Source organism: Diabrotica virgifera, chromosome 1 (assembly GCF_917563875.1).
Source record: "Diabrotica virgifera virgifera chromosome 1, PGI_DIABVI_V3a".
Taxonomy (NCBI): Eukaryota; Metazoa; Arthropoda; class Insecta; order Coleoptera; family Chrysomelidae; genus Diabrotica; species Diabrotica virgifera.
This window is the reverse complement of record NC_065443.1, coordinates 231,781,367-231,805,049: the sequence shown is the minus strand read 5'-3', so window position 1 is coordinate 231,805,049 and position 23,683 is coordinate 231,781,367. Positions and strand designations below refer to the sequence as shown.

The 23,683-nt window shown below is 34.7% G+C and overlaps 1 protein-coding gene across 1 annotated transcript in view; it reads right to left on the bottom strand.

Moving 5' to 3' along the window:
* Positions 1-5,205: 5,205 nt before the first annotated feature.
* The window catches only part of LOC126879060 (platelet-derived growth factor receptor alpha), a 289,178-nt gene continuing 270,700 nt past the window's right edge, over positions 5,206-23,683 (bottom strand). The window contains exon 18 of the mRNA XM_050641955.1: positions 5,206-5,588. Within this exon, the coding sequence (XP_050497912.1) occupies positions 5,326-5,588 (263 nt within the window). The 3' untranslated portion in view covers positions 5,206-5,325. The remainder of the gene's footprint in view (positions 5,589-23,683) is intronic.

Here is a 23,683-nt window from a genome sequence, read left to right as displayed (position 1 = left end):
AACCAGAATCAGTCGGAATGTTTTGGTGTACATGAAAACTCCGAAGAAGTGAAAACTGGTATGAATGAAATTGTGCAATCTGAGAATATGGAAAGTGCAGAAAGTGCAAGTGAAAATCAAGAAGTGAATAGAGAAGAAAGAAGCGATGATGGTGTTCAACAATCTAAGCGTTACAATGTGCGTGTTAGAAAGAAACCAAAATTGTTTGGCTTATCTACTTGTCACGTTGAGGGAGAGTGTTGCAATATACAACGTTAACAATGGGACCGTGCAAGTTCGGCAAAGCGACCTCTATTTCTACGCTCTGTACTTTTATTCGCACTTTTAATTATATTGGCCAATTATATTAGTCCTGGTTGCTGGATAATTGTCAAGACCATAGTCCAAAAAAATAATAAGAAGAAAAAAATAAGATGCAGGTTATGTTTAGCAAACGTAAACAATTGTATGCAGTAAATAAAATCCGTTATTAAAATGCAGTATTGCAAGCAAAATACAATTAATTAAATTTACCTTTATATAATAATTGCATATCATATCAATATTGTGGAGCAATATATAATTTTTCTAAGTCAATGACAGAAGGTATGAAATATACGTCAATTTGACAATTTCAATTGACATGAGGTGCGTTCGCGGGTACAGTTGACAAATTGTCGCCGACAATTTCTAACCTCATTTAATATAAATAATATCGTTAATAGATACATAAACAAGGTATATTTACTTTTAATTAATATTAATAACTAATTATTAAATTATAATATTAAAATATACCTTGTATATTTATCTATTAACGATATTATTTATATAATTTTAAAGTGCGCATGCGTTTTGCTGCTAATTTGTCGCCGACTAGTCCTCGACAGGCTCCCGCGAACGCACCTAATATGAGTTATTTAAGATAGTTGCAATATTTCTCCGCGACTCGCGCACGGTCGTTTCTCGTTTCCCTTTCCAAGTACTTGCACACCGCGAATAATGACAGTATAGAAGTTGTAATGTAATGTCAAGAAATAGATAATATAATGTCAGTTATATATGTTATGTTCAAGTAAAATGTTTTCCTATTGTCCTGTAATTGAGTGAATTATAATCGTTGTTGGTCATTTAGTTAGCTCACCTAACTCATTTTATAACAGAAATTACAAAATTTTTAGTCGTCAGTAGTAACCCACATCCAGATGCAGAGCTTCAATTAAATGAAGTCCAAGGTGAAAAAGGTCACAAAATGAAAGATTTGGGATTGTCAGAACGGACCAACTTTATCCAGACATAGAAATAAACGCAGACCAGCAATGACTTGCAATGTAGGTACTTGTACTTGTATGGTACAGAAGTGTAGAAACTAACGCTTCGACCATAAATAAAATTGAAGTATTCGAAACGTGAATTCATAGGTGGATGCTGAAGATACCTTACACAGCAAGACAAATTAATGAGGAAGCACTATGTAGGGTCAACAAAGAAAAGGAACTGCTAAATATTGTTAAACATCTGGGGCATATAGTGAGGGATATCGATATAGAGTACTACAATTGATATTTAAAGGCAAAATAGAGAGCCGTAAAAGTGTAGCAAGAAAACAAAATTATTCGTGAATGGACTCAGATATCCAATGCAGGACAATTACTATATGTTGCAGAAAATCAAGAAGCCTTCGCAGTGGTGATCATCAATGTCGGATAATTCTGATATGGCATGTACAGAAGAAGAATCCGTCTTTACCTGCAGCTTTTCAAATGTTTCTGGAACTTCCTGTGTATTAATTTCTTCAATTGTGGTCATTTCTAGTGTTATCAGTCCTAGCATTATTTGCTCTTCCTCTGCATAGATCTTTTTTTTTGGAAAGTCAATTCATGTACCTATCCGTTTCTATGTCTTGAGTCTATTAGTTCCTTTACCTCCATTCTTTGGTTTCTTAGAAAGCGCCATATATCCTCTTGCTTATTATAAAAATGTTTCAATTTCTTTCAAGGACGTTCCCAGTGATCATTTTTTATTCTTCTTAAAGTGGGTGTGTTTCATTTCGTATTGTCGTGTAATAGGGAACTTACAAAAAATTTTAAATTCGAAGAAAATGTTATAAATCAAAACAGAACATAATTTAAAACATGTATCAAAGACAAAAAGTTTTGTTTGTCTTACGTTTGGCCCCTAAAGACGATTAAAAATTCAAATTATACCATCCAGCCGAAAACGCGCCGTGTCGTCATCGGGTTATGTGTTTACATTCTACACCAACAAAGTAAACAAAGTTGTATCGTGAAGTTGTATATAATTTTAAATTAGACATTATAAACGTCAGTAGAAAATACAGTTATGTGTCGTTACAAGTGTTTTTGATCGTTTGAACTATTCATAGAAAATTTGTACTTTTACAAAATGGTTTTATTTTCCATAGTAAACCTTCTTTCCTTTCCTTCAAAAACTGTATTAAACTCCAATCTCAACAAACTGGTATATATTATTACAATGACATATGATAAATGTCATTAGAATATAAATATTTTTCCTTTATTCCGAAACGACGAGCTGGCCAAATACCAAGTAGGTGGAGGCCAATAAACTAAAAAAGAAGAAGAAGCCATCGTACTAGACACATGGGTAGGTACCTAATTGCTATGCTTATGGGCTAATCCGGTCCCTTCTCAGATGTGACTTTCATTGCTGTCATGTAACTGTCAAGAAAATATATAAAATAATTATTTTTCCATACAAAATATACATTAATTAATAGTATTATTACTCTAATTTAAAATAACTTTATTCAAACACCAAGAATATTACAATACCTACTTTAAAACTTTTACAACTTTAACAAAATGACAACTATAAACGTCAAAATTATATTATAGGTCTGGATCCCACGTATGAAAAAAAAGTTGATTAATAGCAAGCTGAAAATTTGTTAAGAGCTTAAGGGTGTCTAGTCGGACAAACTTTGATATATGGGAACACTGAAACAGGGGAAGTTTTAATTGTGGAGCAGGTTAAAAATTTGGAAAGGTCAGACCACAAAAACGTCACATGTATTTTGTCCGACAAAACTTCCAATTGATTTGTTACCCTTTCATTAAACTCTCATGCAAAAATCAGACTGCTATTTATCACCTGTCATAATTCCTGTCATTTGACATATTCTACGTGTTACACTCGTTACACTCATTAAAATGCCCATTTTGCAGTGGCGGCTCGTGATTTTTTCAATAGGGGAGGCTATACCTAACTGTAAATTATCTAGACAAATTTGCACTAGCAAAAAAAAATCCGCCAAAAAAATCTAATTTAAGGCCCCATTTTTTTGACCATTTTTTATTTACATTTTATAATATCATCATAATTCATAATTATTTCATAATATAATATCATTTTAAAAATAATTAGTATAATTGTAAAAGTGTATTACCAAAGTTTGTGTCGTTTATCTGTTAACAATTCTATCTCTGTAAGTAGATATGCATGCATATCAAAATAAATACAGATTTGAAGTTTTGCAATCCATACAGGTTGAAGGTTTACATTGTTTAAGATACTCAACTGATTTTTTAATTCTAAAAGCAGCTTACTTTGCGAATGCAAAAACACGGTAAATTACCGATATTTTGCTTTGCATTACAGATATCGGAAAAAGTTATTTAAACAGGTTGTTCCAAATATTATTCTAATCCCACATACCAAACTTCATCACAAAATTCGCACTTTTAGTTTTTTCATTATTTATAGTCAGGATCCTAAAATCCGCAGAGGAGGCTGCTGGCCGAAAAATCTCACTTGCTCGATCTCCGGGCAGCGTGTGCGTTAAGCGATTGTGCAGCTCTAAGGAGACCGGGTCTCCTTAAACCATCCTTAAACGCTGCTGGGCTACGCGGAGCATTAGCAAGTGAGATTTTCCGGCCAGCAGCCTCCTCTGCGATTTTAGGATCCCGACTACAAATAATGAAAAAACTAAAAGTGCGAATTTTGTGCCGAAATTTGGTATGTGGGGTTAGAATATTATTTGGAACAACTTGTTCAAATAACTTTTTGCGATATCTCTAACGCGAAGCAAAATAGAAAAGTAAACAGAACAGTGTAGCGTGTGTAAAAAATTTATGGGGAGGCTAAGCCTCCCTTGCCTCCTCTGACCAGCCGCCACTGCCATTTGGTGATAAATAGCAGTCTGATTTTTGCATTAGGGTTTAATGAAAGGGTAAAGCGGAAAACACACCGAAGCGATAACGGCGCGATAGCGTTCACGATGGCGATGGCGATCCAACTCGTCTGAAGCAAACAAGTAGACGAATTGAATCGAGATCGCCATCGTGAACGCCATCGCGTCGAGATCGCGTTGGTATGTTTACCGCTTAACAAATCAATTATAAGTTCTGTCGGACAAAATACATGTGACGTTTTCGTGGTATGACCGTTCCAAATTTTTAACCTGTTCCACAATTAAAACTTCCCGTGTTCCAGTGTTTCCATATATCAAAGTTTGTCCGACTAGACACCCTTAAGCTATTAACAAATTTTCAGCTTGCTATTAATCAACTTTTTTTATACGCGGGATCCAGACCTATTATTTGTCAACTTTCTATGCTAATGTTCAGTTTGTATACATTTTCTGACGTTCTAAAGGTCACAAGACATAAAAATAAACATTGCAACGAGTGAATGGTCCAGGACTGTAATAGCTCAATGTTCCTGTGTGTCTAGTATGGTGGTGTTTACTGTATAGTTAAACTATGTGACGTCACGGGTCGTTTGAACTATTTTAAAATACCGAAGACTTTGCATTCAAAGTTATTATGAGTTTTTGAAGCGTGAAATTTTGGAAATCTCATTTTTAGACAAAACTGAACATTATTATCTAATAAAAAAATGTGCAAGTTCCCTATTATAGTATGCTTCTTGTGTTTTGGTTGAAATGTATTTCATGTAAGCTTTTTTCTTCTCTTTACATCTTTTCTTCACTTCTGTACGAAACCATGGACTTCTTCGCCTTGGAAACGATTAGTTTTATTTATATTTCTTTCACCAAGAATTTTCTTAGATGAGGCTTTAATTTTTGCTTAGCTTTCTTCGACTCCACCTTCTGACATATTTATATGTTTCTGCTTCTTTCTCTTATTTTTTTGGAATAAGTATCTTGTAGATTCATTGCTCTACAAGATCGTGTAAATTAGGTATATGTAGGAAATAGGGTGTAAAGGAGATTTGTATTAGTTATATTAAGATCATCTCTACTGTTTATTCCTTAATTATAATACCTAACTATATTTAAGCAACTATTTAAAAAATATGTACAAAAATAAAATCAGTCTATTCTCAAATTCAAAAATATTATCAGGTACTCTCTGGCTCTTGTACAGGAGGGAAAATGTACGTCGGGCTCAACGTATTAAAGTCTACGTATATCTTCTTCTTCTTTGTATCAAGGTGCTCTACGATATCGCTAAAGTTTGGTCTGTCGTCCGGTTTCTCGCTCCAGCATTTCATCATTAACTTATATAGGTCGTCCGTACACACCTTAGGTCTTTCTAGTCTTTTACCGAGCTTAAGATCGTACAGCACGAAATTGTTGTGAGTCTTGGGATACGGGAAGGCACCTAGAAAATAAAAAGTTCTGTTTAAATCAAAATCACGATACTTGTCTCACTAGCAGTGGCGAAACTAGACATTTGCCTTGGGAGGGGAAATTTACCATAGAGGGGGAGGGGGGGCGGGAACATCCAATGAAACACCAACCAAAAGACATAAATAAATAAATCGAAACTACATAAAAGACATAAATCATAACGTATATATGCAATAAGTTTTCTTAGTTTTCCTAACTAGCGTGTTTATTGGGTTGAATTTGTCTGTCTGTGGTCTAAGTTGCATGCCAGCTAATATATTTTTATGTTTCAACAATTTTTTTCTTTAATTTTGGACTGTGTCAGGGGGAAAATTTCCCCATTTTCCTCCCCGTAGATCCGCCACTGGTCACTAGAGTATCCCAGAAAAAACTGATATAAATATTGTTTCAAAATTGTATTAGGTTGTACTTATTGTGTAGACGAAATATCTACTTGTATTTATGAACTTTTTTTCTTCTTTTATGGCCTTTGGGAACTGCGCCCATTTAGCCAGCAACACTTCTTAAAATCAATGCGTAACCAAACCTGTCATACACTAAGACCATTACGAATCTAATCCAACAATCAAGGGTAGGGAAGGGAAAAAAAAACTTTTCGCACCCAGGTCGTTCAGGGTGACTAACCACAGACTAAGTAGGGATAGGGGGTATTATTACCAGGGAGATAGGGCAAATATAGCAAAGCTATACCTAATCTAAAGTTTCAATTTACACGACTTAACATAATCTAGAAGAATCTCAAAGTATTGACGGTTTGTTCAAAACTAGTAACTTCATCAGATTATATGGGGGATAAACGTTTTCTTGCAATAGCTGCATATTCAATAGATTTCTTTGTGTCACATATTTGTATTTATGAACTTAGACTACGGAATATCTATGAACTTAAGACTACGGAATATTTACGAACCCAAGGGCGGATGCATATGCATCCAAATTAAAAGAAATTCTTGATATTCATCGCAATTAAAAAAAGGAGTGACAAAAGATGGTCTAAGACAGGGAGGGGGAACAACATTGATTACGTTATTTATGGAGGAAATAAATAAAAAATGTAGTCAGAGAATAAAACACCTATTTGTAGGATACAAAAATTTGCAACCGATTGAAATATTAGAAATATTGACATCGTTATCATGACAGCAAAAGAAAAAGACGTCCAAGAAAATTTAAAAACGAGAAATGAAATACTAGAAGAAAATGGCATGAAACTAAACATAACAAAAACACAAGTAATGGTAGTGGCTGAAACGAAAGAAAACGTGAATATGAATAAGTATATAGATCAACGGTATACATATAGAACAAGTAGAATGCTTAGAATACCTATAGGTGTAAAAATAGAAGATTCAGGACAACAAGATTTGGAAATCGATAAACGTATAGAGAAAGCAATAAATTCATATTATGCAATGAACACAACTTTTATAGGAAAAAAGGAAATAGCGCAAAGTACAAAAATGAAAGTATTTAAGGCAAGATATAAACCCATACTTACTTACTTTTGTTTGCGAATTGTGGACATTAACAGAGAGACAGAAGAGCAGAATACAAGCGACGAAAACGAAGTAACTAAGAAGAACAAGAGGAGTCACAAGACTTGACAGGGTAAGAAATGATAAGAGAAGATCTGGAGGTGTAATCAATCCTAGAATTCATAGAAAAAAGACAAATCAGCTGGTGGGGACCTTTTTTACAAAGACTAGACGATAGAAGACCAGTAAAAATAATTTGGGAAGCGAGAGGAAATACCACAAGGAAGAGAGATACTTACACAAAATAGAAATCAATGGCGCGAATTTGTACACAATATCTAAGTTATTATTGTAATCCCGATACCAAGATGCTAGACGGGAATTTATTATATATAAAAAAGGAACCATAAAATAGTCCCTAAGGAAAGAATAGAACAGACTGGCAGGACGGCTTATAATTGTAAAGACTGACATGTTTCGTACTCACTTACGGTTAAAAACCTTGATCCATGATGATCAAACTTTTTTCAGGGTGTCAGGCTTTAAAATTTTTCAGGGTCAACTTTGAATTGCATGAAAATTTGGATTTAGGTTCTACTTACCCTCCACTTCAAAGTTGAACTTGTGCCGTTCGTTGCTTTTAGTTGGGGGTGACAGTCTCAGGGGTTAAAAACGCGCGTTGAAAATAAATGCGGAAATGGATAAATTGACTATTTCTAAGAAACTTTCATTCTATAGAATTTAACTAAGTCAATACTTTTCGAGTTATTTGTGATAGAAATTAATTAATTTTCGACAAAAAAGAACATGTTTTTAGGCGGTTTTCCGCAAATAACTCAAAAAGTAAATATTTTATCAAAAAAAAATTCTTAGCAAAAATGTAACTTATAAAAGACGAAAAAAGAATGGTGTACCGATTAGTCTACAAACCCAGTAAAGCCAAAGTTGTAGGCTCATAAAAAGTACATTCTCATTCGTCAAATTCCAAATCGAATATTTCAACGTGAAGTAACAAAAATAAAAGCAATTTTCAAGAAAAAACTTGTTAAATTTTTCAAAGTGTTTATTTTTATTTTTTACAAAAGTTTCTGGCATCAAAACTAAGCGAGGTACTCGCCAAAAAAGTTGGCCCCTTTTTTTTGGTAAAAAAATCATGAAAATCTCCCCCTTATTATCACCGTAAAGAAAATTAATCGTTGTCGCTTTACCATTTACTTTACATGTATGTTTATTGTTTATACGATCTGTAAGTTAGACCGGTGCCTTTTTTATTTTTGAAAACAATTTGGTTTTATAGTAAAAAGAAATTTTGTTACATTTTTTTTTGAAAAATGGTCTTTTTTTAATGATACGATTAATAATACGAAATATCTCAAACAGTAAAATATGTAGGTTTTGCTTTTATAAATATGATAGTTTTTTTTGTTTTTCTGTAAGACAAAAATTAGAAGATATGGCTGTTCAAAGTTTGCATTCACTCGTGATTAGTGATTCGTTTAAGCCCTTTTCCTAACCGGTGAAACTTACAGATCATATTAAAAATACGTAAGTAAAGTAATATTTTTGTAAAGGGCTAACGATTAATTGCATTTGGGGTGCTAAATAGTGGGAGATTTTCATGATTGTTTTTTACCAAAAAAAAGGGTAAAAAAAGGGATAAAAAACTTTATTTTGAGCGTAACTTGCTTAGTATTGATGCTACAAACTTTTATAACAAATAAAAAAAGATTTTTTTAAACACTTGTTTTTGTGGGGTTTTCCCGAAAACTGCTTTATTTTTGGTTATTTCACTATTATTCAACTATTCAAATTGGAATTTGACGAATAAGAACCTTTTTTCATGAGTTACAACTTTGCTTTTGTCTATAGACTTCTCGAATACACAACTCGTTTCGTGTTCTTCTATACTACATTTTTGCTTAGAATTTATTTTTTTTTTGATAAAACACTTAGTTTTTGAGTTATTTGCGAAAAACTGCCTGAAAACGTGTTTTTTTTGTCGAAAAATAAACATTTTCATTCACAAATAACTCGAAAAGAAGTACTGACTTACCTACTTAATAGTTATTTATGATATACATAAGTGCTAAAAGTACAATTTTAAGGCAGGCATGTGAAGGTTCACATGAGTGCGTTAAAAATCTACTTTTAACACGTATATCATATAACATTTTTTCTACAAACGGTAAAGCTGCAGTGAAGAAATTCATTTTTCAAATTACGCAAATTGTACTATTAATATTAATCTTAATAAAGGAAATACAAATATTTTGACGTTTGCTTTCAAAAATTTGACATTTCACTTTTAACACGTTTGTTCTTTCACCCTCGAGAAGTGGGTAACCGCCAAGCAAAAGCAACCAACCGCACAAGTTCAACTTTGAAGTGGAGGGTAAGTAGAACATAAATCCAAATTTTCATGCAATTCAGAGTTGACCCTGAAAATTACACGGTATCGCCATATTTCCCGTTCATTTACTGGGCTAATAGTCATTTGTGCAGTTATAGATGTTGTTTAAACAACTTTTGCAAACTTCGAAAGAATTCTAGATGTTTATAATTTCACATACAACTTTTTCAAACTTGGAACAAAGTTTTTTTTATGCCTACTATTTTTTTAACTTCAAGAATCGTTGGTGGTTTTCTCTCGTATATCTCGCATTTTTGAGAACTTATAGTGCCTACAATTTTAAACTATATCTACTTTAATCGAGACTAGCACTGGTCGTCTATAGTGTCATTATCCGACTCTAGATGTTACTGAATAATAATAATTATATCGTATGGGATGTAATTTTTTCCGGGATATCCTTTTCGGACAAGTTGTGGCGCTAATGATCTTTAACCTTAGATTAACGAAGACGATTTCGGTTTCGTTACCGAACCGGTTTCGTTAATCTAAGTCTTTAACCCTTTTTGAAGTAGCTACTGTCGATGCACACTAGCCCAGGGGGACCGATGGCCTAACGTACCCTCCGAACGGTGAACGGCTCGTATCAGTTTTAGAAATGCACATCTTGTTAGTGCTGAAATTTGAACTCGTGCCAGTAATCTGCCGCTGAGCTACTTCCGTTCACAAGTGGGTTACCCAATAGGAGAGTAATAGGCATAGACTCTCGTAATATTTACGCTCGCTCGCAAAAGAATGTCACATTCATATACAGAGAGGTCCCAACTTATGGAATATGGACCATTTTCTCTAAAATGGACGACTATAGAGAAAAATCCTGAAACAGGTCGATTTTTGTTTTTAAATTACAACTTTTTGGCATATATTTCATACTAGTGACGTCATCCATCTGTAGTGACGTAATCGATGATTTTTTTAAATGGGAATAGGGGTCTTGTGACACCTCATTTGAAAGGGCGTTCAATTCTCTATTCAGTAATACAAACATTAATATCATTATTTATACAGGGTGACCAAAAAAATAATTTTTGAAATAAATTAATTGACGAAAAAAGAAGAATGTATGCAATTTATTTAACTCAAAATACATTCTATCGCTGTCACAAAATAGAAAAAAAATGTTTATTTGGCAAATAAACCTTGCTTTTCGCTTAAATTAAATGTTCAAACTGCCAAGTGGTAGGTGGGAGGCTGTTTGTGATTTAATTTAAGCGGAAAGAAATGTTTATTTGTCAAATAAACATTTTTTTGAAGTTATACTTCTTTACCGGCGATATGAGGGTGAATTTTTATATGTTAAAACCTATGATCCCGGCGCATGCGCATTATAACTTTGTTCTGATTGGATGTTCAAATGACATGTCAAAAATTATTCAATATGGCGGCTGTGGCACAGCTGTAGTTAGATTATTTATGGTTGTTGCGTTTTAAAACTTGTGTGAAAAGAAACAACAAACAAAAGTTAATTAATAGTTATACTGCCTTTTTAAATAGTTTTCATATACCTATATTTTTGGACTTTTGGACTATTTTGGACAAGGAAAACTCATTCTAATTTGGTAACTAGTTTTTATTATAATCATGTTGTAATTATACATTTGGATTAGGTTGAAATACAGTAGAGCGTCGATTATCCGAACTAATTGGGGGACATAGGTGTTCGGAAAACCGATTTGTTCGGATAATTGAACTACAATATATTGATACATATTTATAGTCATACATATTTATCCACAAGTGAATAAAAGCCATATTTATATACCTACATATTTATTTATATCTTGATAATGACAACTAGCAACTAAACAAAAAAGTGCAGTCTTTGCAACAACATAATTATTTTTGGATACAATATTGAAGAAAATTGAAGATATTTTAAGCGTCAATTACTAACGTTTGCTCGGTATTCGAGTGCGGGACGCGGGAGTCGATAGTTCGAATAAGCGGTCGTTCGGTTGATCGACGTTCGGATAATCGACGCTCTACTGTACATTTATTTTCTCAAGAATGGGGATTTTAGAGAGAAATCCCAAATTAGGTCTGATTTTTATTTTTAAATTATGATTTTTTGGCGTAGATTTATTTATCTAGTAGGTATGTAATGCTTTGATTTACATACTTAATTTGATTACCAACAAAAGTTCTACCAATCTTCATCTAATATATTGTTTTCTTACTGTTTTGTTATATTTTTATATTTTCTTCCACAAAATTTAAACTACATAATTTAATTATATTCAAAACAACTGTCAAACAGTAAAACGTTTAGTTACCCTATTTTTCCACATGACAAATAATGTGGAATTAGACGAGTGAGTATAGGCTTCGATTACGAATCAAAGCGCCACGAAATTCACGGGTTTGATTCCCGATGCAAGTTTTTATTTTTTTTTATGCATTTTATGATTGTAAGTATATTTGTTATATAATTTTTTTTCAGAAAATGCGTATTTAAAATTTTTGCCAACAATTATTATCGTTCAGAAATCATTTCTTCTTTGTGGCATTTTTCAATGTGTTTGTGTGCGTTTTATTCTTTTATTTTTTTAAATTTTTGGTATTGTCTTAAAAATTACATAATATGTAGTAGAAGTATAACTTCTTACGTGCGTATAAAGTACACACACATTCTTTTGTTTTGTATTTGCTGACAGCACTATAATGTATTTTGAGTTAAATAAATTGCATACATTCTTCTTTTTGCGCGAATTAATTTAATTCAAAAAATATTTATTGGTCACCCTATATAAATAATAATATTATTGTTTATATTACTGAATAGAGAATTGAAAACCCTTTCAAATGAGGTGCCATACAACCCCTATTCCCATTTAAAAAAATCATCGATTACGTCATCACGCTCAGATGGATGACATCACTAGTATGAAATATAAATATGTCAAAAAGTTGTAATTTAAAAACAAAAATCGACCTGTTTCCGGATTTTTCTCTATAGTCGTCCATTTTAAAGAAAATGAATTTATTCCATAATTTAGGACCTCTCTATGTAAAGGGTAAAAAGACTTCAGGTAAAGGGACAGAAAAAATTGATATTAGTACCTATTTAGCTACAAAATACTTAAAAAATAAAACTCGACAAAAATTTGTTACAAAGGCTACAGCGGGATAAGATTGTTAAAAATACCCCCGCACCGATCAGTACTGCGATTTGTGCTTACGATAAAGGATACAAATTCATGCCTTTATACAAATTTTTAGCTTCCCTGATGCCATAGAAAACCTCTTAAATCGAAAAGAAAATTTTTTTTTCGATTTTATTTTTTTGGGCGCAATTTTGCTTTAAAAAATCTGAAAAAATTCAAGAAGATGTATCTTTTGAATACAAAACTTCCAATTTTTTTTTCAAATTTTTTTAAATTTTCAATATAAAGATCTGAACAAAATCAGGCTGTTTTGTATTCAAAAGATACATCTTCTTAAATTTCTTCAGATTTTTTGAATTAAAATTTCTCTAAAAGAAAAATAAAATCGAAAAAATCTATGGTATCTGTGAAGCCAAAAATTTGTATGTAGTCCAGAAAGCCGCTGCGCATCCGCTAGGAAAAATATTCTAATTCGGATTTTTTGCACAATCTTACTCAAAAAGGACCCCTTTTAACAAATTTGCATGTTGCCAGGACCAAAAGTTGGTCAAAAATTTTTTAAACGTTTTTTTTTTTGTTTTTTTCCTAAAATTATTTTTTTTGCATGGAACAAATTTTTTTTTAGTTTTTTGGATCATTCCAAATAGAAAATGTCTTTAGTGGCTTTTCTCTAAAGTTGATAGTTTTTGACATATAAGCGATTAAAAATTGAAAAATTGCGAAATCGGCCATTTTTAACCCTCAAAAACTATGTGAAAAACTGAAAATTTCAATGTTGCCAAGGTAGGTAGATATTCTTTAAACTTCGATTGATGAAATCCCGAAGAGTTTTTTGCAATACAATATCAAAAACCCCTTTGTTTTTTTACAAAAGCATGTCAAAAAATTTATATTTTTCTTTACATCAAGAACTTCCTCCGCCACCTGAATACATATTTAAATATAACCTGCCAAAGCAAGATATTTCTACTATCGTCAGATTAAAAACCCGACACGGGAAATATGAGGCACATCTGCACAAATTAGGAATAATTAATTCATCAGTATGTTTTTGTGATAATGTTTCGATTAGAGATTTAAACCATATTTTCTTGGAATGCAAAATTAACGAGAGATATATAAATCAATTATTACAATTTACGACAAACACAAGTTCATTTTCCAATTAGTAAAGAATATCTACTAAGTTGTCATAAAATGGAAATATTTAAATTACTCATAAACTACTTGAAAGAAACAAATATAATCATTTAAGTGAAATACGTATAAATATAACAAAACTAATAAATTGAGGTAAAAATAAAATAAAAATCTGTGGCTAACGGACTCGCATCCAAGCCATTTTTTCACACACACACACACACACACACACACACACATATGACAGCCCTGGGCACTAAGGCTATCTTCTCCCGGTGAGGGTGGTTATCCCTTATCCGAGGGGTGGAATAATTGATACGCTTACTTGTTGAGTTGGTTTATTTACACTCGCATGAGTATAAGCTGGTAGCACCTCACCCAAAGAACATCTCGTGTAGAAAAAAGACACTATCTTTAATGTGGAAATATTACGTCTGATCACCAAAACAGAATGACGAATGTCTCATATAGTAATAAAGAATTCCCTTGTTATAGTTTAACTGTTTATATATTTAGAACTCCTATTCAGCATCGACCATGAAAAGTGTTTATAATTGACTCTGCAATTATTAGTGAATCGTGATCTTGGCTAACAATATTTATATAATCGAATGAAGGTTGTAATGTTGTTTTGATGACATAAATAACTGAAAGTAATTATCGTAGATAATTACAGGGTGTTTTTAAGATATATCTACTGAGTACAGATGAATTCTTGTACACCTTCCCTTTTTAGGAATTTTCCGACTACGGGGAGGGAAATATGCAAGTCGTGCTACCAACCCATACTGTGTTGTAATCAATACAAAAAAATTTATTTTATATACAAACTTCCTAAGCCTACGCAAATACATAAATAATATAAAATGTTCGTTTAACAACATTGTTTCGTAACACTTGTCACTCACTGTGTTTTCGGATTGTAAGCATATAATCTATTCTTATGTATTTCCTTGATTTTATTGTTTTCTATTCTGATTTTACAATTAACGTTATTTACTTCTGTTATCGTGAAAGGACCTACATAAAGACTATCAAACTTACCATTCTCTTCCCTTTTTACAAGGACTAGGTCTCCTATTTTAAAGTGTTGTGGTGTCGCTTTAAGCCTATTCTTTTCTTGCCGCTCTTTTTTGTGTTTTAATAAGAAGGTTCTGGCTCTCTCGTGTGCGCTTTGTAGTTTGTATCGTAACTCATTGTAGTAGGCATCTATATTGTAACATGGTTGAATCTCCTGTGTAAGGTCTTCCGGTAGGTTAACCTTCCTGCCATATAACAGTTCGAACGGTGTGTATCCATGATACGCGTTAGGGGTTGTATTGTAGCAGTATGTGAACATTCTGCAACACACATCCCAATTTTCTCTGTCTTCGTCTATGAATGCTCTTACGTACTCGTTCAACGTTCTGTGTAGTTTTTCGCAACTTCCAATGGACTGTGGGTGGTATGCCGTTGAAAAGTTGTGTTCTATTTTTAATAGCTTTGTTAATTCCTGCATTACTTCGTTCTTATACTCTGTGCCTTGGTCTGTTCTTATTTGCTTCATGAGTCCGTATGTTGGTATGAAATGATCAAAGATTCCTCTTGCTATTGTCTCTGCTTCTTTATTGCACACTGGTATGCTGACCGCGTATTTTGTCAGTTCGCACAACATTGTGATACAGTATTTATTACCTTCATTACTTCTCGTGAATGGACCTATTGTATCTATGTATACTATGTCCCATGGTTTGGAAGATGTGTCCGATATCACGAACTCTTCGACATGTGTTCTTTTCGGTTTGTTAATTTGACATTTGTGGCATTGTTTTACGTATTTTCTTACGTCTTTTTCCAAATTTTTCCATCGGAATCTTGCCTTTAGCTTCTTAATTAGTCTGTTATTCCCTACGTGTCCTCCGAACATCGGGTGATTATGGTATTCTTCTATTAATCTGTGTTTTTCTTTGTCATCTTTTATTGTTTCTGGTACTTCACATATGTATATTTCTATATTCTTCAATTTTTTATTTCCTTCTTTAATAAATTCATCAATTGTGCACATTTTAAAAATAATATCATTTACGTATATTTTTACTTTACGTACTGCATTCTCTACCGCCAGCTTATCAAGCTGTACCAACGCTTGGTTTAAATCGAAATGATTCAATCCTGTGGCTATGCTTTTGCTGCATTTTATTTTGTTTTTGGCCCTAATGCTCAGTCTTGGTGAGATTAGTTCTGCTCCAAAGGACAAAATTGGTAGTCTATGCGCCTCTAAATTATTTAGTACCTTCCTTACTGTCTGTTTGGTGGCTTCTGGCTGTAGTGCGAGTTCACTTTCAGCCTTTGTTTGTCTTGCTTCTTTCTCCTTTTCTTTTGCTTGAGCTCTTGTTATAGCTAGTATATGGGCGTTGTCTATGTATAGGTTTTTTAGTTGATGCAATGTTATTCTTGAAAGACTATCTGCGTAGTTACTTTTCCCTGTTATATACTCTATCTCGAAGTCATATTCTTCTAGGTCTAATCTGATCCTCGTGAGTTTTGAGGTTGGTTCTTTCATTGCAAATAGGTGTGTCAAAGGTTTATGGTCTGTTTTTACTTTGAATGTTGGTGCTCCATATAGATAACATTTAAAATAATTAATTCCCCAATGAATCGCTAGTAATTCCTTAACGATTATAGGTTTATTACATTCTCCTTTACTAAAACTTCTTGATGCATATGCTATAGGTAGGTCAATTCCGTTGTAATCTTGACTTAGGATTGCTGAACAACTCTCATTGGATGCGTCTGTTGTTAAGATAAACTGTTTGTTGAAATCAGGATATTTTAAAATTGGTGGTTTCGTCAGAGATGCTTTAAGCTTTTTGAATGCTTTTTCACACTCCTCGGTCCACGAAAATTCTACTCCTTTCCTCGATAATTTGTTGAGTGGTATGCATATTTCCGCAAAATTTTTAATAAAACGTCTGTAATAGTTGCAAAATGCTACAAATCTCTTTGTTTCTTCCGCTGTCTGAGGTGTCGGATATTGTTCAATTACTGCATACTTCGCTTTGTCTGGTGATACTCCCTCTTGAGAAAGATCATGTCCTAAATATGTTACTTCCCTTCTAAAGAATTGACATTTTCCTGGGTTAAGTTTCAAATTGAATTTTCGACATGTCTCAAATGTCTTTTTCAGGTTGTCTAAGTGATGTTTTTCGGATATTCCAATTACTACGATATCGTCCATGTAAAGAAATGCTTTGTCTGGTGTTAATCCTGAAAATGCTATTGACATCATTCTTGAAAAGCTATTTGGGCTTACATTTAATCCAAAAGGTAATCTGGTAAATTGAAATGCTCCATTTTCTGTGCTGAACGATGTGTATTTTCTCGATGATTTTTCTAATGGTATCTGGTGAAAGCCTGACATTAAGTCTATAACTGAAAACCATTTTGCTCTTCCTAGTTGATCTAATATCGAATCTATTCTTGGTAATGGAAATTTGTCTGTAACTATCTTCTTGTTCAGTTGTCTAAAATCTATGCATAATCTCCATGCTTTTCCTCCATCTATAGCTTTTTTCGGTACCAGTACTACTGGGCTGTTGTACTCGGATGTAGATGGTTCTATGATTCCTTGGTCTCTTAGGTTTTGTACTTGTCGATTTAATTCCTCTGTTTGCGCATGAGGTGTCCTATAATTCTTGATATATACCGGAGTTTGGTCTTTAACTCTTAGTTTTTGTTCATAGAAATTGTTACAGGTTAACATATCATGCCTTAGGGCGAATATGTCCGAATATTCCTCGCATAACGATACTAAGTTGTCTCGTATGTATTCTGGTATGTCTAATTTCAGTGATTCTCGTAATTCTTTTTTTCTGTCCTTGCTGTCGTTGACTAGTCTATATATATTGAATAGTTTAATATCCAACGTCCTGATTGTGCTTGCGTCTACATTTACTGTTTCGTACGTTGTGTTCAAAATTTTGATGTATGGATTATTACTTGAAATAATTGCTCTTGCTATGAATATTCCTGGTTGTATTTCTTGCTGTTCCACTATCCTGTCTTTCTTTAACGTTTGAAAAATTTTTACGATTCTGTAAATTTCACATCTAGGCGGTATTATTATGGTGTCATTGTCTATATTATCCAGAATTTTCGTACTAATGTAACAATCGTTGTCCTCTTTAATGTGCATTTTAAGGTTTGCGTAATCTAGTATACATTGAAAGTTAGAAATAAAGTCTCTCCCAATGATTCCGTCTGTTGGAATTGGAAAGTTAGGTTCTACCAATTGAAAGATGTGTTCGAATCGAGTTCCTTTTACTTCGAGTGTTGTCTCAACTTCTCCCATTGTTTGCAACTCTCCTTTAGTGACTCCTTTTATTTTCGCCTTTGTGTTTGGTTTCACCTGTTCCTTCATAAAATCTTGTGAACATTTTAGTATTGAGATATCAGCTCCTGTGTCTATGATAAAAGTGCTTGTGTTTTCAAGAATTCCTGTTTTCATTCGTACAAAGTTCGTTAGGTTTAGGTCGAAGTTGTAAATGTTATATTTTATTTCTGCCTGTGTGCTTCCAACTTGTTGTTCATTCAAAACCCCAACTGCTGGTTTTCTTGCTCTTCTTGACTGTCCTCTATTTCTAGTAACCTTACGTTCCTGTTACGTCCGCCTCTCTGGTTTCCTCTGTATGTTTGATTGTTAAATTGTCTGTATCCTCTGTTCGAATAATTTCGTTGATTGTCCGTTGCTTCTCCTTCGTTCCGTTGTCCGAAGTTATTTCTTCTTCCTCTGTCATATTTGTTATGGTATCCTCTTCTGTATTGCTGCTGTCCTCTCCTATTCTCGTAGTTTGTCCTATAATTTAAGACTCTTCCTTGTGCATTTTCTTCAGTCGTATCGATCGACAAAAATTTAGATACTACTTCCTGCGGTGATGTAAAGTTACCTGCTTCGAGTATTAGCTTAGCTTTCTCTGCATTAGCGTTTCGTTTCATTGTTGTTACTACAGCTTCGGTCGTATATTTCTTTGCTAAGTCAAGTGGCATTCCTTCCGCTATGTATGCTACTTTTAATTGTTCTGCTAACTCTTCCACTTCAGATGCGTACACTGCTGCATCTCTATGCCCTTGCCTTTTTTTTGCTAATTTGGCTATTAAATTCTTCGGATTATCACCTTTTAATTCTTTCTTTAGTGCTTCAGCTATCCGTGGAATTGTATCTTCTGTGGTTATTAGGTTCCTAGCCTTATTGGTGAGTCGCGTTTTTATTAGCGTTACAGCTGTGTCTTCATGACCTTCTGCCAATTTTCCAAGTAGTTCTAATGCGTCTAAAAATGGTTGTAATTTCCCTGCGCTTCCATCGAACTCGTTGGGCAATATCTTGCTTGCGATATTCAAAAATTCATTGATTGTCAAAGCCATGTTTAATATTGTTATATCTTGTTTTATGTCACCTTTTTTCTCTTTTATTTCGTCGTTAATTATTTCTTCTTCTCCTTCCTCGTCGCTTTTTCCTTCTTCTATTTCCTCATCGCTTTGTTCCTCTTCAACTTCCTTGTCGATTGGTTGATGTATTGAACTTGGAACCACTGTTCTCACATTTACTGCTTGAAATGATCGTATAACTTTGTCTCTGATTTTTCCAAAATATTTGTTGCACGATTCCCTTTGTTTGTCCGAAAGTGCTTCCCAGTTTTTCCTAGTCAATTGTGTGAACTTGTTATAAGCTTTAATTAGCTGTGTCGTTACTTCTTCCTTTATGTCCTTAGATTTCGGAACTTTTTTCTTTAAGACTCTTCTGCTTTGCCTGTCTATTTCTTGTGCAATTTCCTCAACTATTTTGACAAAATCTTCCCAAGTAACTTTGTTGCTACTCATTTATACATAATTTTTTTCAGCTCCTGCACTTCTTAGCGAAAATATAAATTCGATAGTCTTACGGTGTATATAGATATGTAGTATATAGATATATAGTAAAAATATAGAGATAAAATAATACGTCAATATATGGTAAAAATATGTAAAAATTGCAGTAGTAATAAAAATTCAAAAATAAATAACGTTATATTAACCCTTGTAAATAAGTAGTTAGAATAATAATTTAAATGTATTATGCATATAGCGTATATTTGTTATATCGTATATTTATTTTGATAGGTATATTTACGATAGCAAATATTAAAATCATAAAATTTGCAAAAATGTACTAAAAATCAGTAGTCAAATAATAAATGAATAAAAGTCAGCAAAGATAAGGTATACGTTGATAAATATGTAAAAAAATCATATAAAATTGTATCATTGCGTCCTATAATAACTTAATATGAGGGTAAAAAAAAATCTTTGTATATTGATAATTATTGGTAATAGAATAGAATAATTAAGTAAAAATAGGTAAACTTGAAACATATATTAATGTAATTAAGGTAGCACATAATGTTTATACTTTATACTTTATATTAATCAGGAAATACCATAAAAATAGCTAATATGGACTTACCACTTTTACGCGTCTTTGTTCGTATCACAAGTCCTCGCTGCACGTTCCATAGCATTGTCCATTTTCCATTGTCCCACGATGTTCCATCTCCATCCTATTCCATTTTCAGCTCCGCGTCGGCCTGCTGTCTCCATCCATTTTACATATACCACACTGTTGTCTAAGGTGGTCTAGGTGCCTGAACATTGACGTGTTTCTTCATACCTGTCCTGTTCACCAGTCCTGAGTTCTTCCCTGGTTCTGGATCGCCATATGACAGCCCTGGGCACTAAGGCTATCTTCTCCCGGTGAGGGTGGTTATCCCTTATCCGAGGGGTGGAATAATTGATACGCTTACTTGTTGAGTTGGTTTATTTACACTCGCATGAGTATAAGCTGGTAGCACCTCACCCAAAGAACATCTCGTGTAGAAAAAAGACACTATCTTTAATGTGGAAATATTACGTCTGATCACCAAAACAGAATGACGAATGTCTCATATAGTAATAAAGAATTCCCTTGTTATAGTTTAACTGTTTATATATTTAGAACTCCTATTCAGCATCGACCATGAAAAGTGTTTATAATTGACTCTGCAATTATTAGTGAATCGTGATCTTGGCTAACAATATTTATATAATCGAATGAAGGTTGTAATGTTGTTTTGATGACATAAATAACTGAAAGTAATTATCGTAGATAATTACAGGGTGTTTTTAAGATATATCTACTGAGTACAGATGAATTCTTGTACACACACACACACACACACACACACACACACACACACACACACACACACACACACACACACACACACACACACACACACACACACACACACACACACACACACACACACACACACACACACACACACACACACACACACACACACACACACACACACACACACACACACACACACACACACACACACACACACACACACACACACACACACACACACACACACACACACACACACACACACACACACACACACACACACACACACACACACACACACACACACACACACACACACACACACACACACACACACACACACACACACACACACACACACACACACACACACACACACACACACACACACACACACACACACACACACACACACACACACACACACACACACACACACACACACACACACACACACACACACACACACACACACACACACACACACACACACACACACACACACACACACACACACACACACACACACACACACACACACACACACACACACACACACACACACACACACACACACACACACACACACACACACACACACACACACACACACACACACACACACACACACACACACACACACACACACACACACACACACACACACACACACACACACACACACACACACACACACACACACACACACACACACACACACACACACACACACACACACACACACACACACACACACACACACACACACACACACACACACACACACACACACACACACACACACACACACACACACACACACACACACACACACACACACACACACACACACACACACACACACACACACACACACACACACACACACACACACACACACACACACACACACACACACACACACACACACACACACACACACACACACACACACACACACACACACACACACACACACACACACACACACACACACACACACACACACACACACACACACACACACACACACACACACACACACACACACACACACACACACACACACACACACACACACACACACACACACACACACACACACACACACACACACACACACACACACACACACACACACACACACACACACACACACACACACACACACACACACACACACACACACACACACACACACACACACACACACACACACACACACACACACACACACACACACACACACACACACACACACACACACACACACACACACACACACACACACACACACACACACACACACACACACACACACACACACACACACACACACACACACACACACACACACACACACACACACACACACACACACACACACACACACACACACACACACACACACACACACACACACACACACACACACACACACACACACACACACACACACACACACACACACACACACACACACACACACACACACACACACACACACACACACACACACACACACACACACACACACACACACACACACACACACACACACACACACACACACACACACACACACACACACACACACACACACACACACACACACACACACACACACACACACACACACACACACACACACACACACACACACACACACACACACACACACACACACACACACACACACACACACACACACACACACACACACACACACACACACACACACACACACACACACACACACACACACACACACACACACACACACACACACACACACACACACACACACACACACACACACACACACACACACACACACACACACACACACACACACACACACACACACACACACACACACACACACACACACACACACACACACACACACACACACACACACACACACACACACACACACACACACACACACACACACACACACACACACACACACACACACACACACACACACACACACACACACACACACACACACACACACACACACACACACACACACACACACACACACACACACACACACACACACACACACACACACACACACACACACACACACACACACACACACACACACACACACACACACACCCACACACACACACACACACACACACACACACACACACACACTCCTTTGTTTTTTAATTGCCAATCAAGCGTGCGCGACACTATTTTCCACCGTTGCATGTGTACAGTATGGTGCAAATGAAAGGAATAAATTCGTTATTTCGTAAACCGGTGACTTTAAGGAAAAATCCCAAAACAGGTCGGTTTTTATTTTTAAGTTATGATATTGTGGCATATATAGTATACTACTGACGTCATCCATCTGGGCGTGATGACGTAATCGATGATTTTTTTAAATGAGAATACGGGTCGTGTGCTAACAAGTACATAATTATTTATACAGGGTGTCCAAAATTTTTTTATTAAATTAAATCATTTGGCAAATTGACAAAAAAATTAAATTATTGGACACCCTGTATAAATAATTATGTAAATGTTTATATTACTGAAAAGAGAATTGAAGAACCTTTCAAATTAGCTAGCACACGACCCCTATTCTCATTTAAAAAAATCATCGATTACGTCATCACGCCCAGATGGATGACGTCACTAGTATACCATATATGTCACAATATCATAACTTAAGAATAAAAATCGACCTGTTTCGGGATTTTTCCATAAAGTCGCCGGTTTACGAAA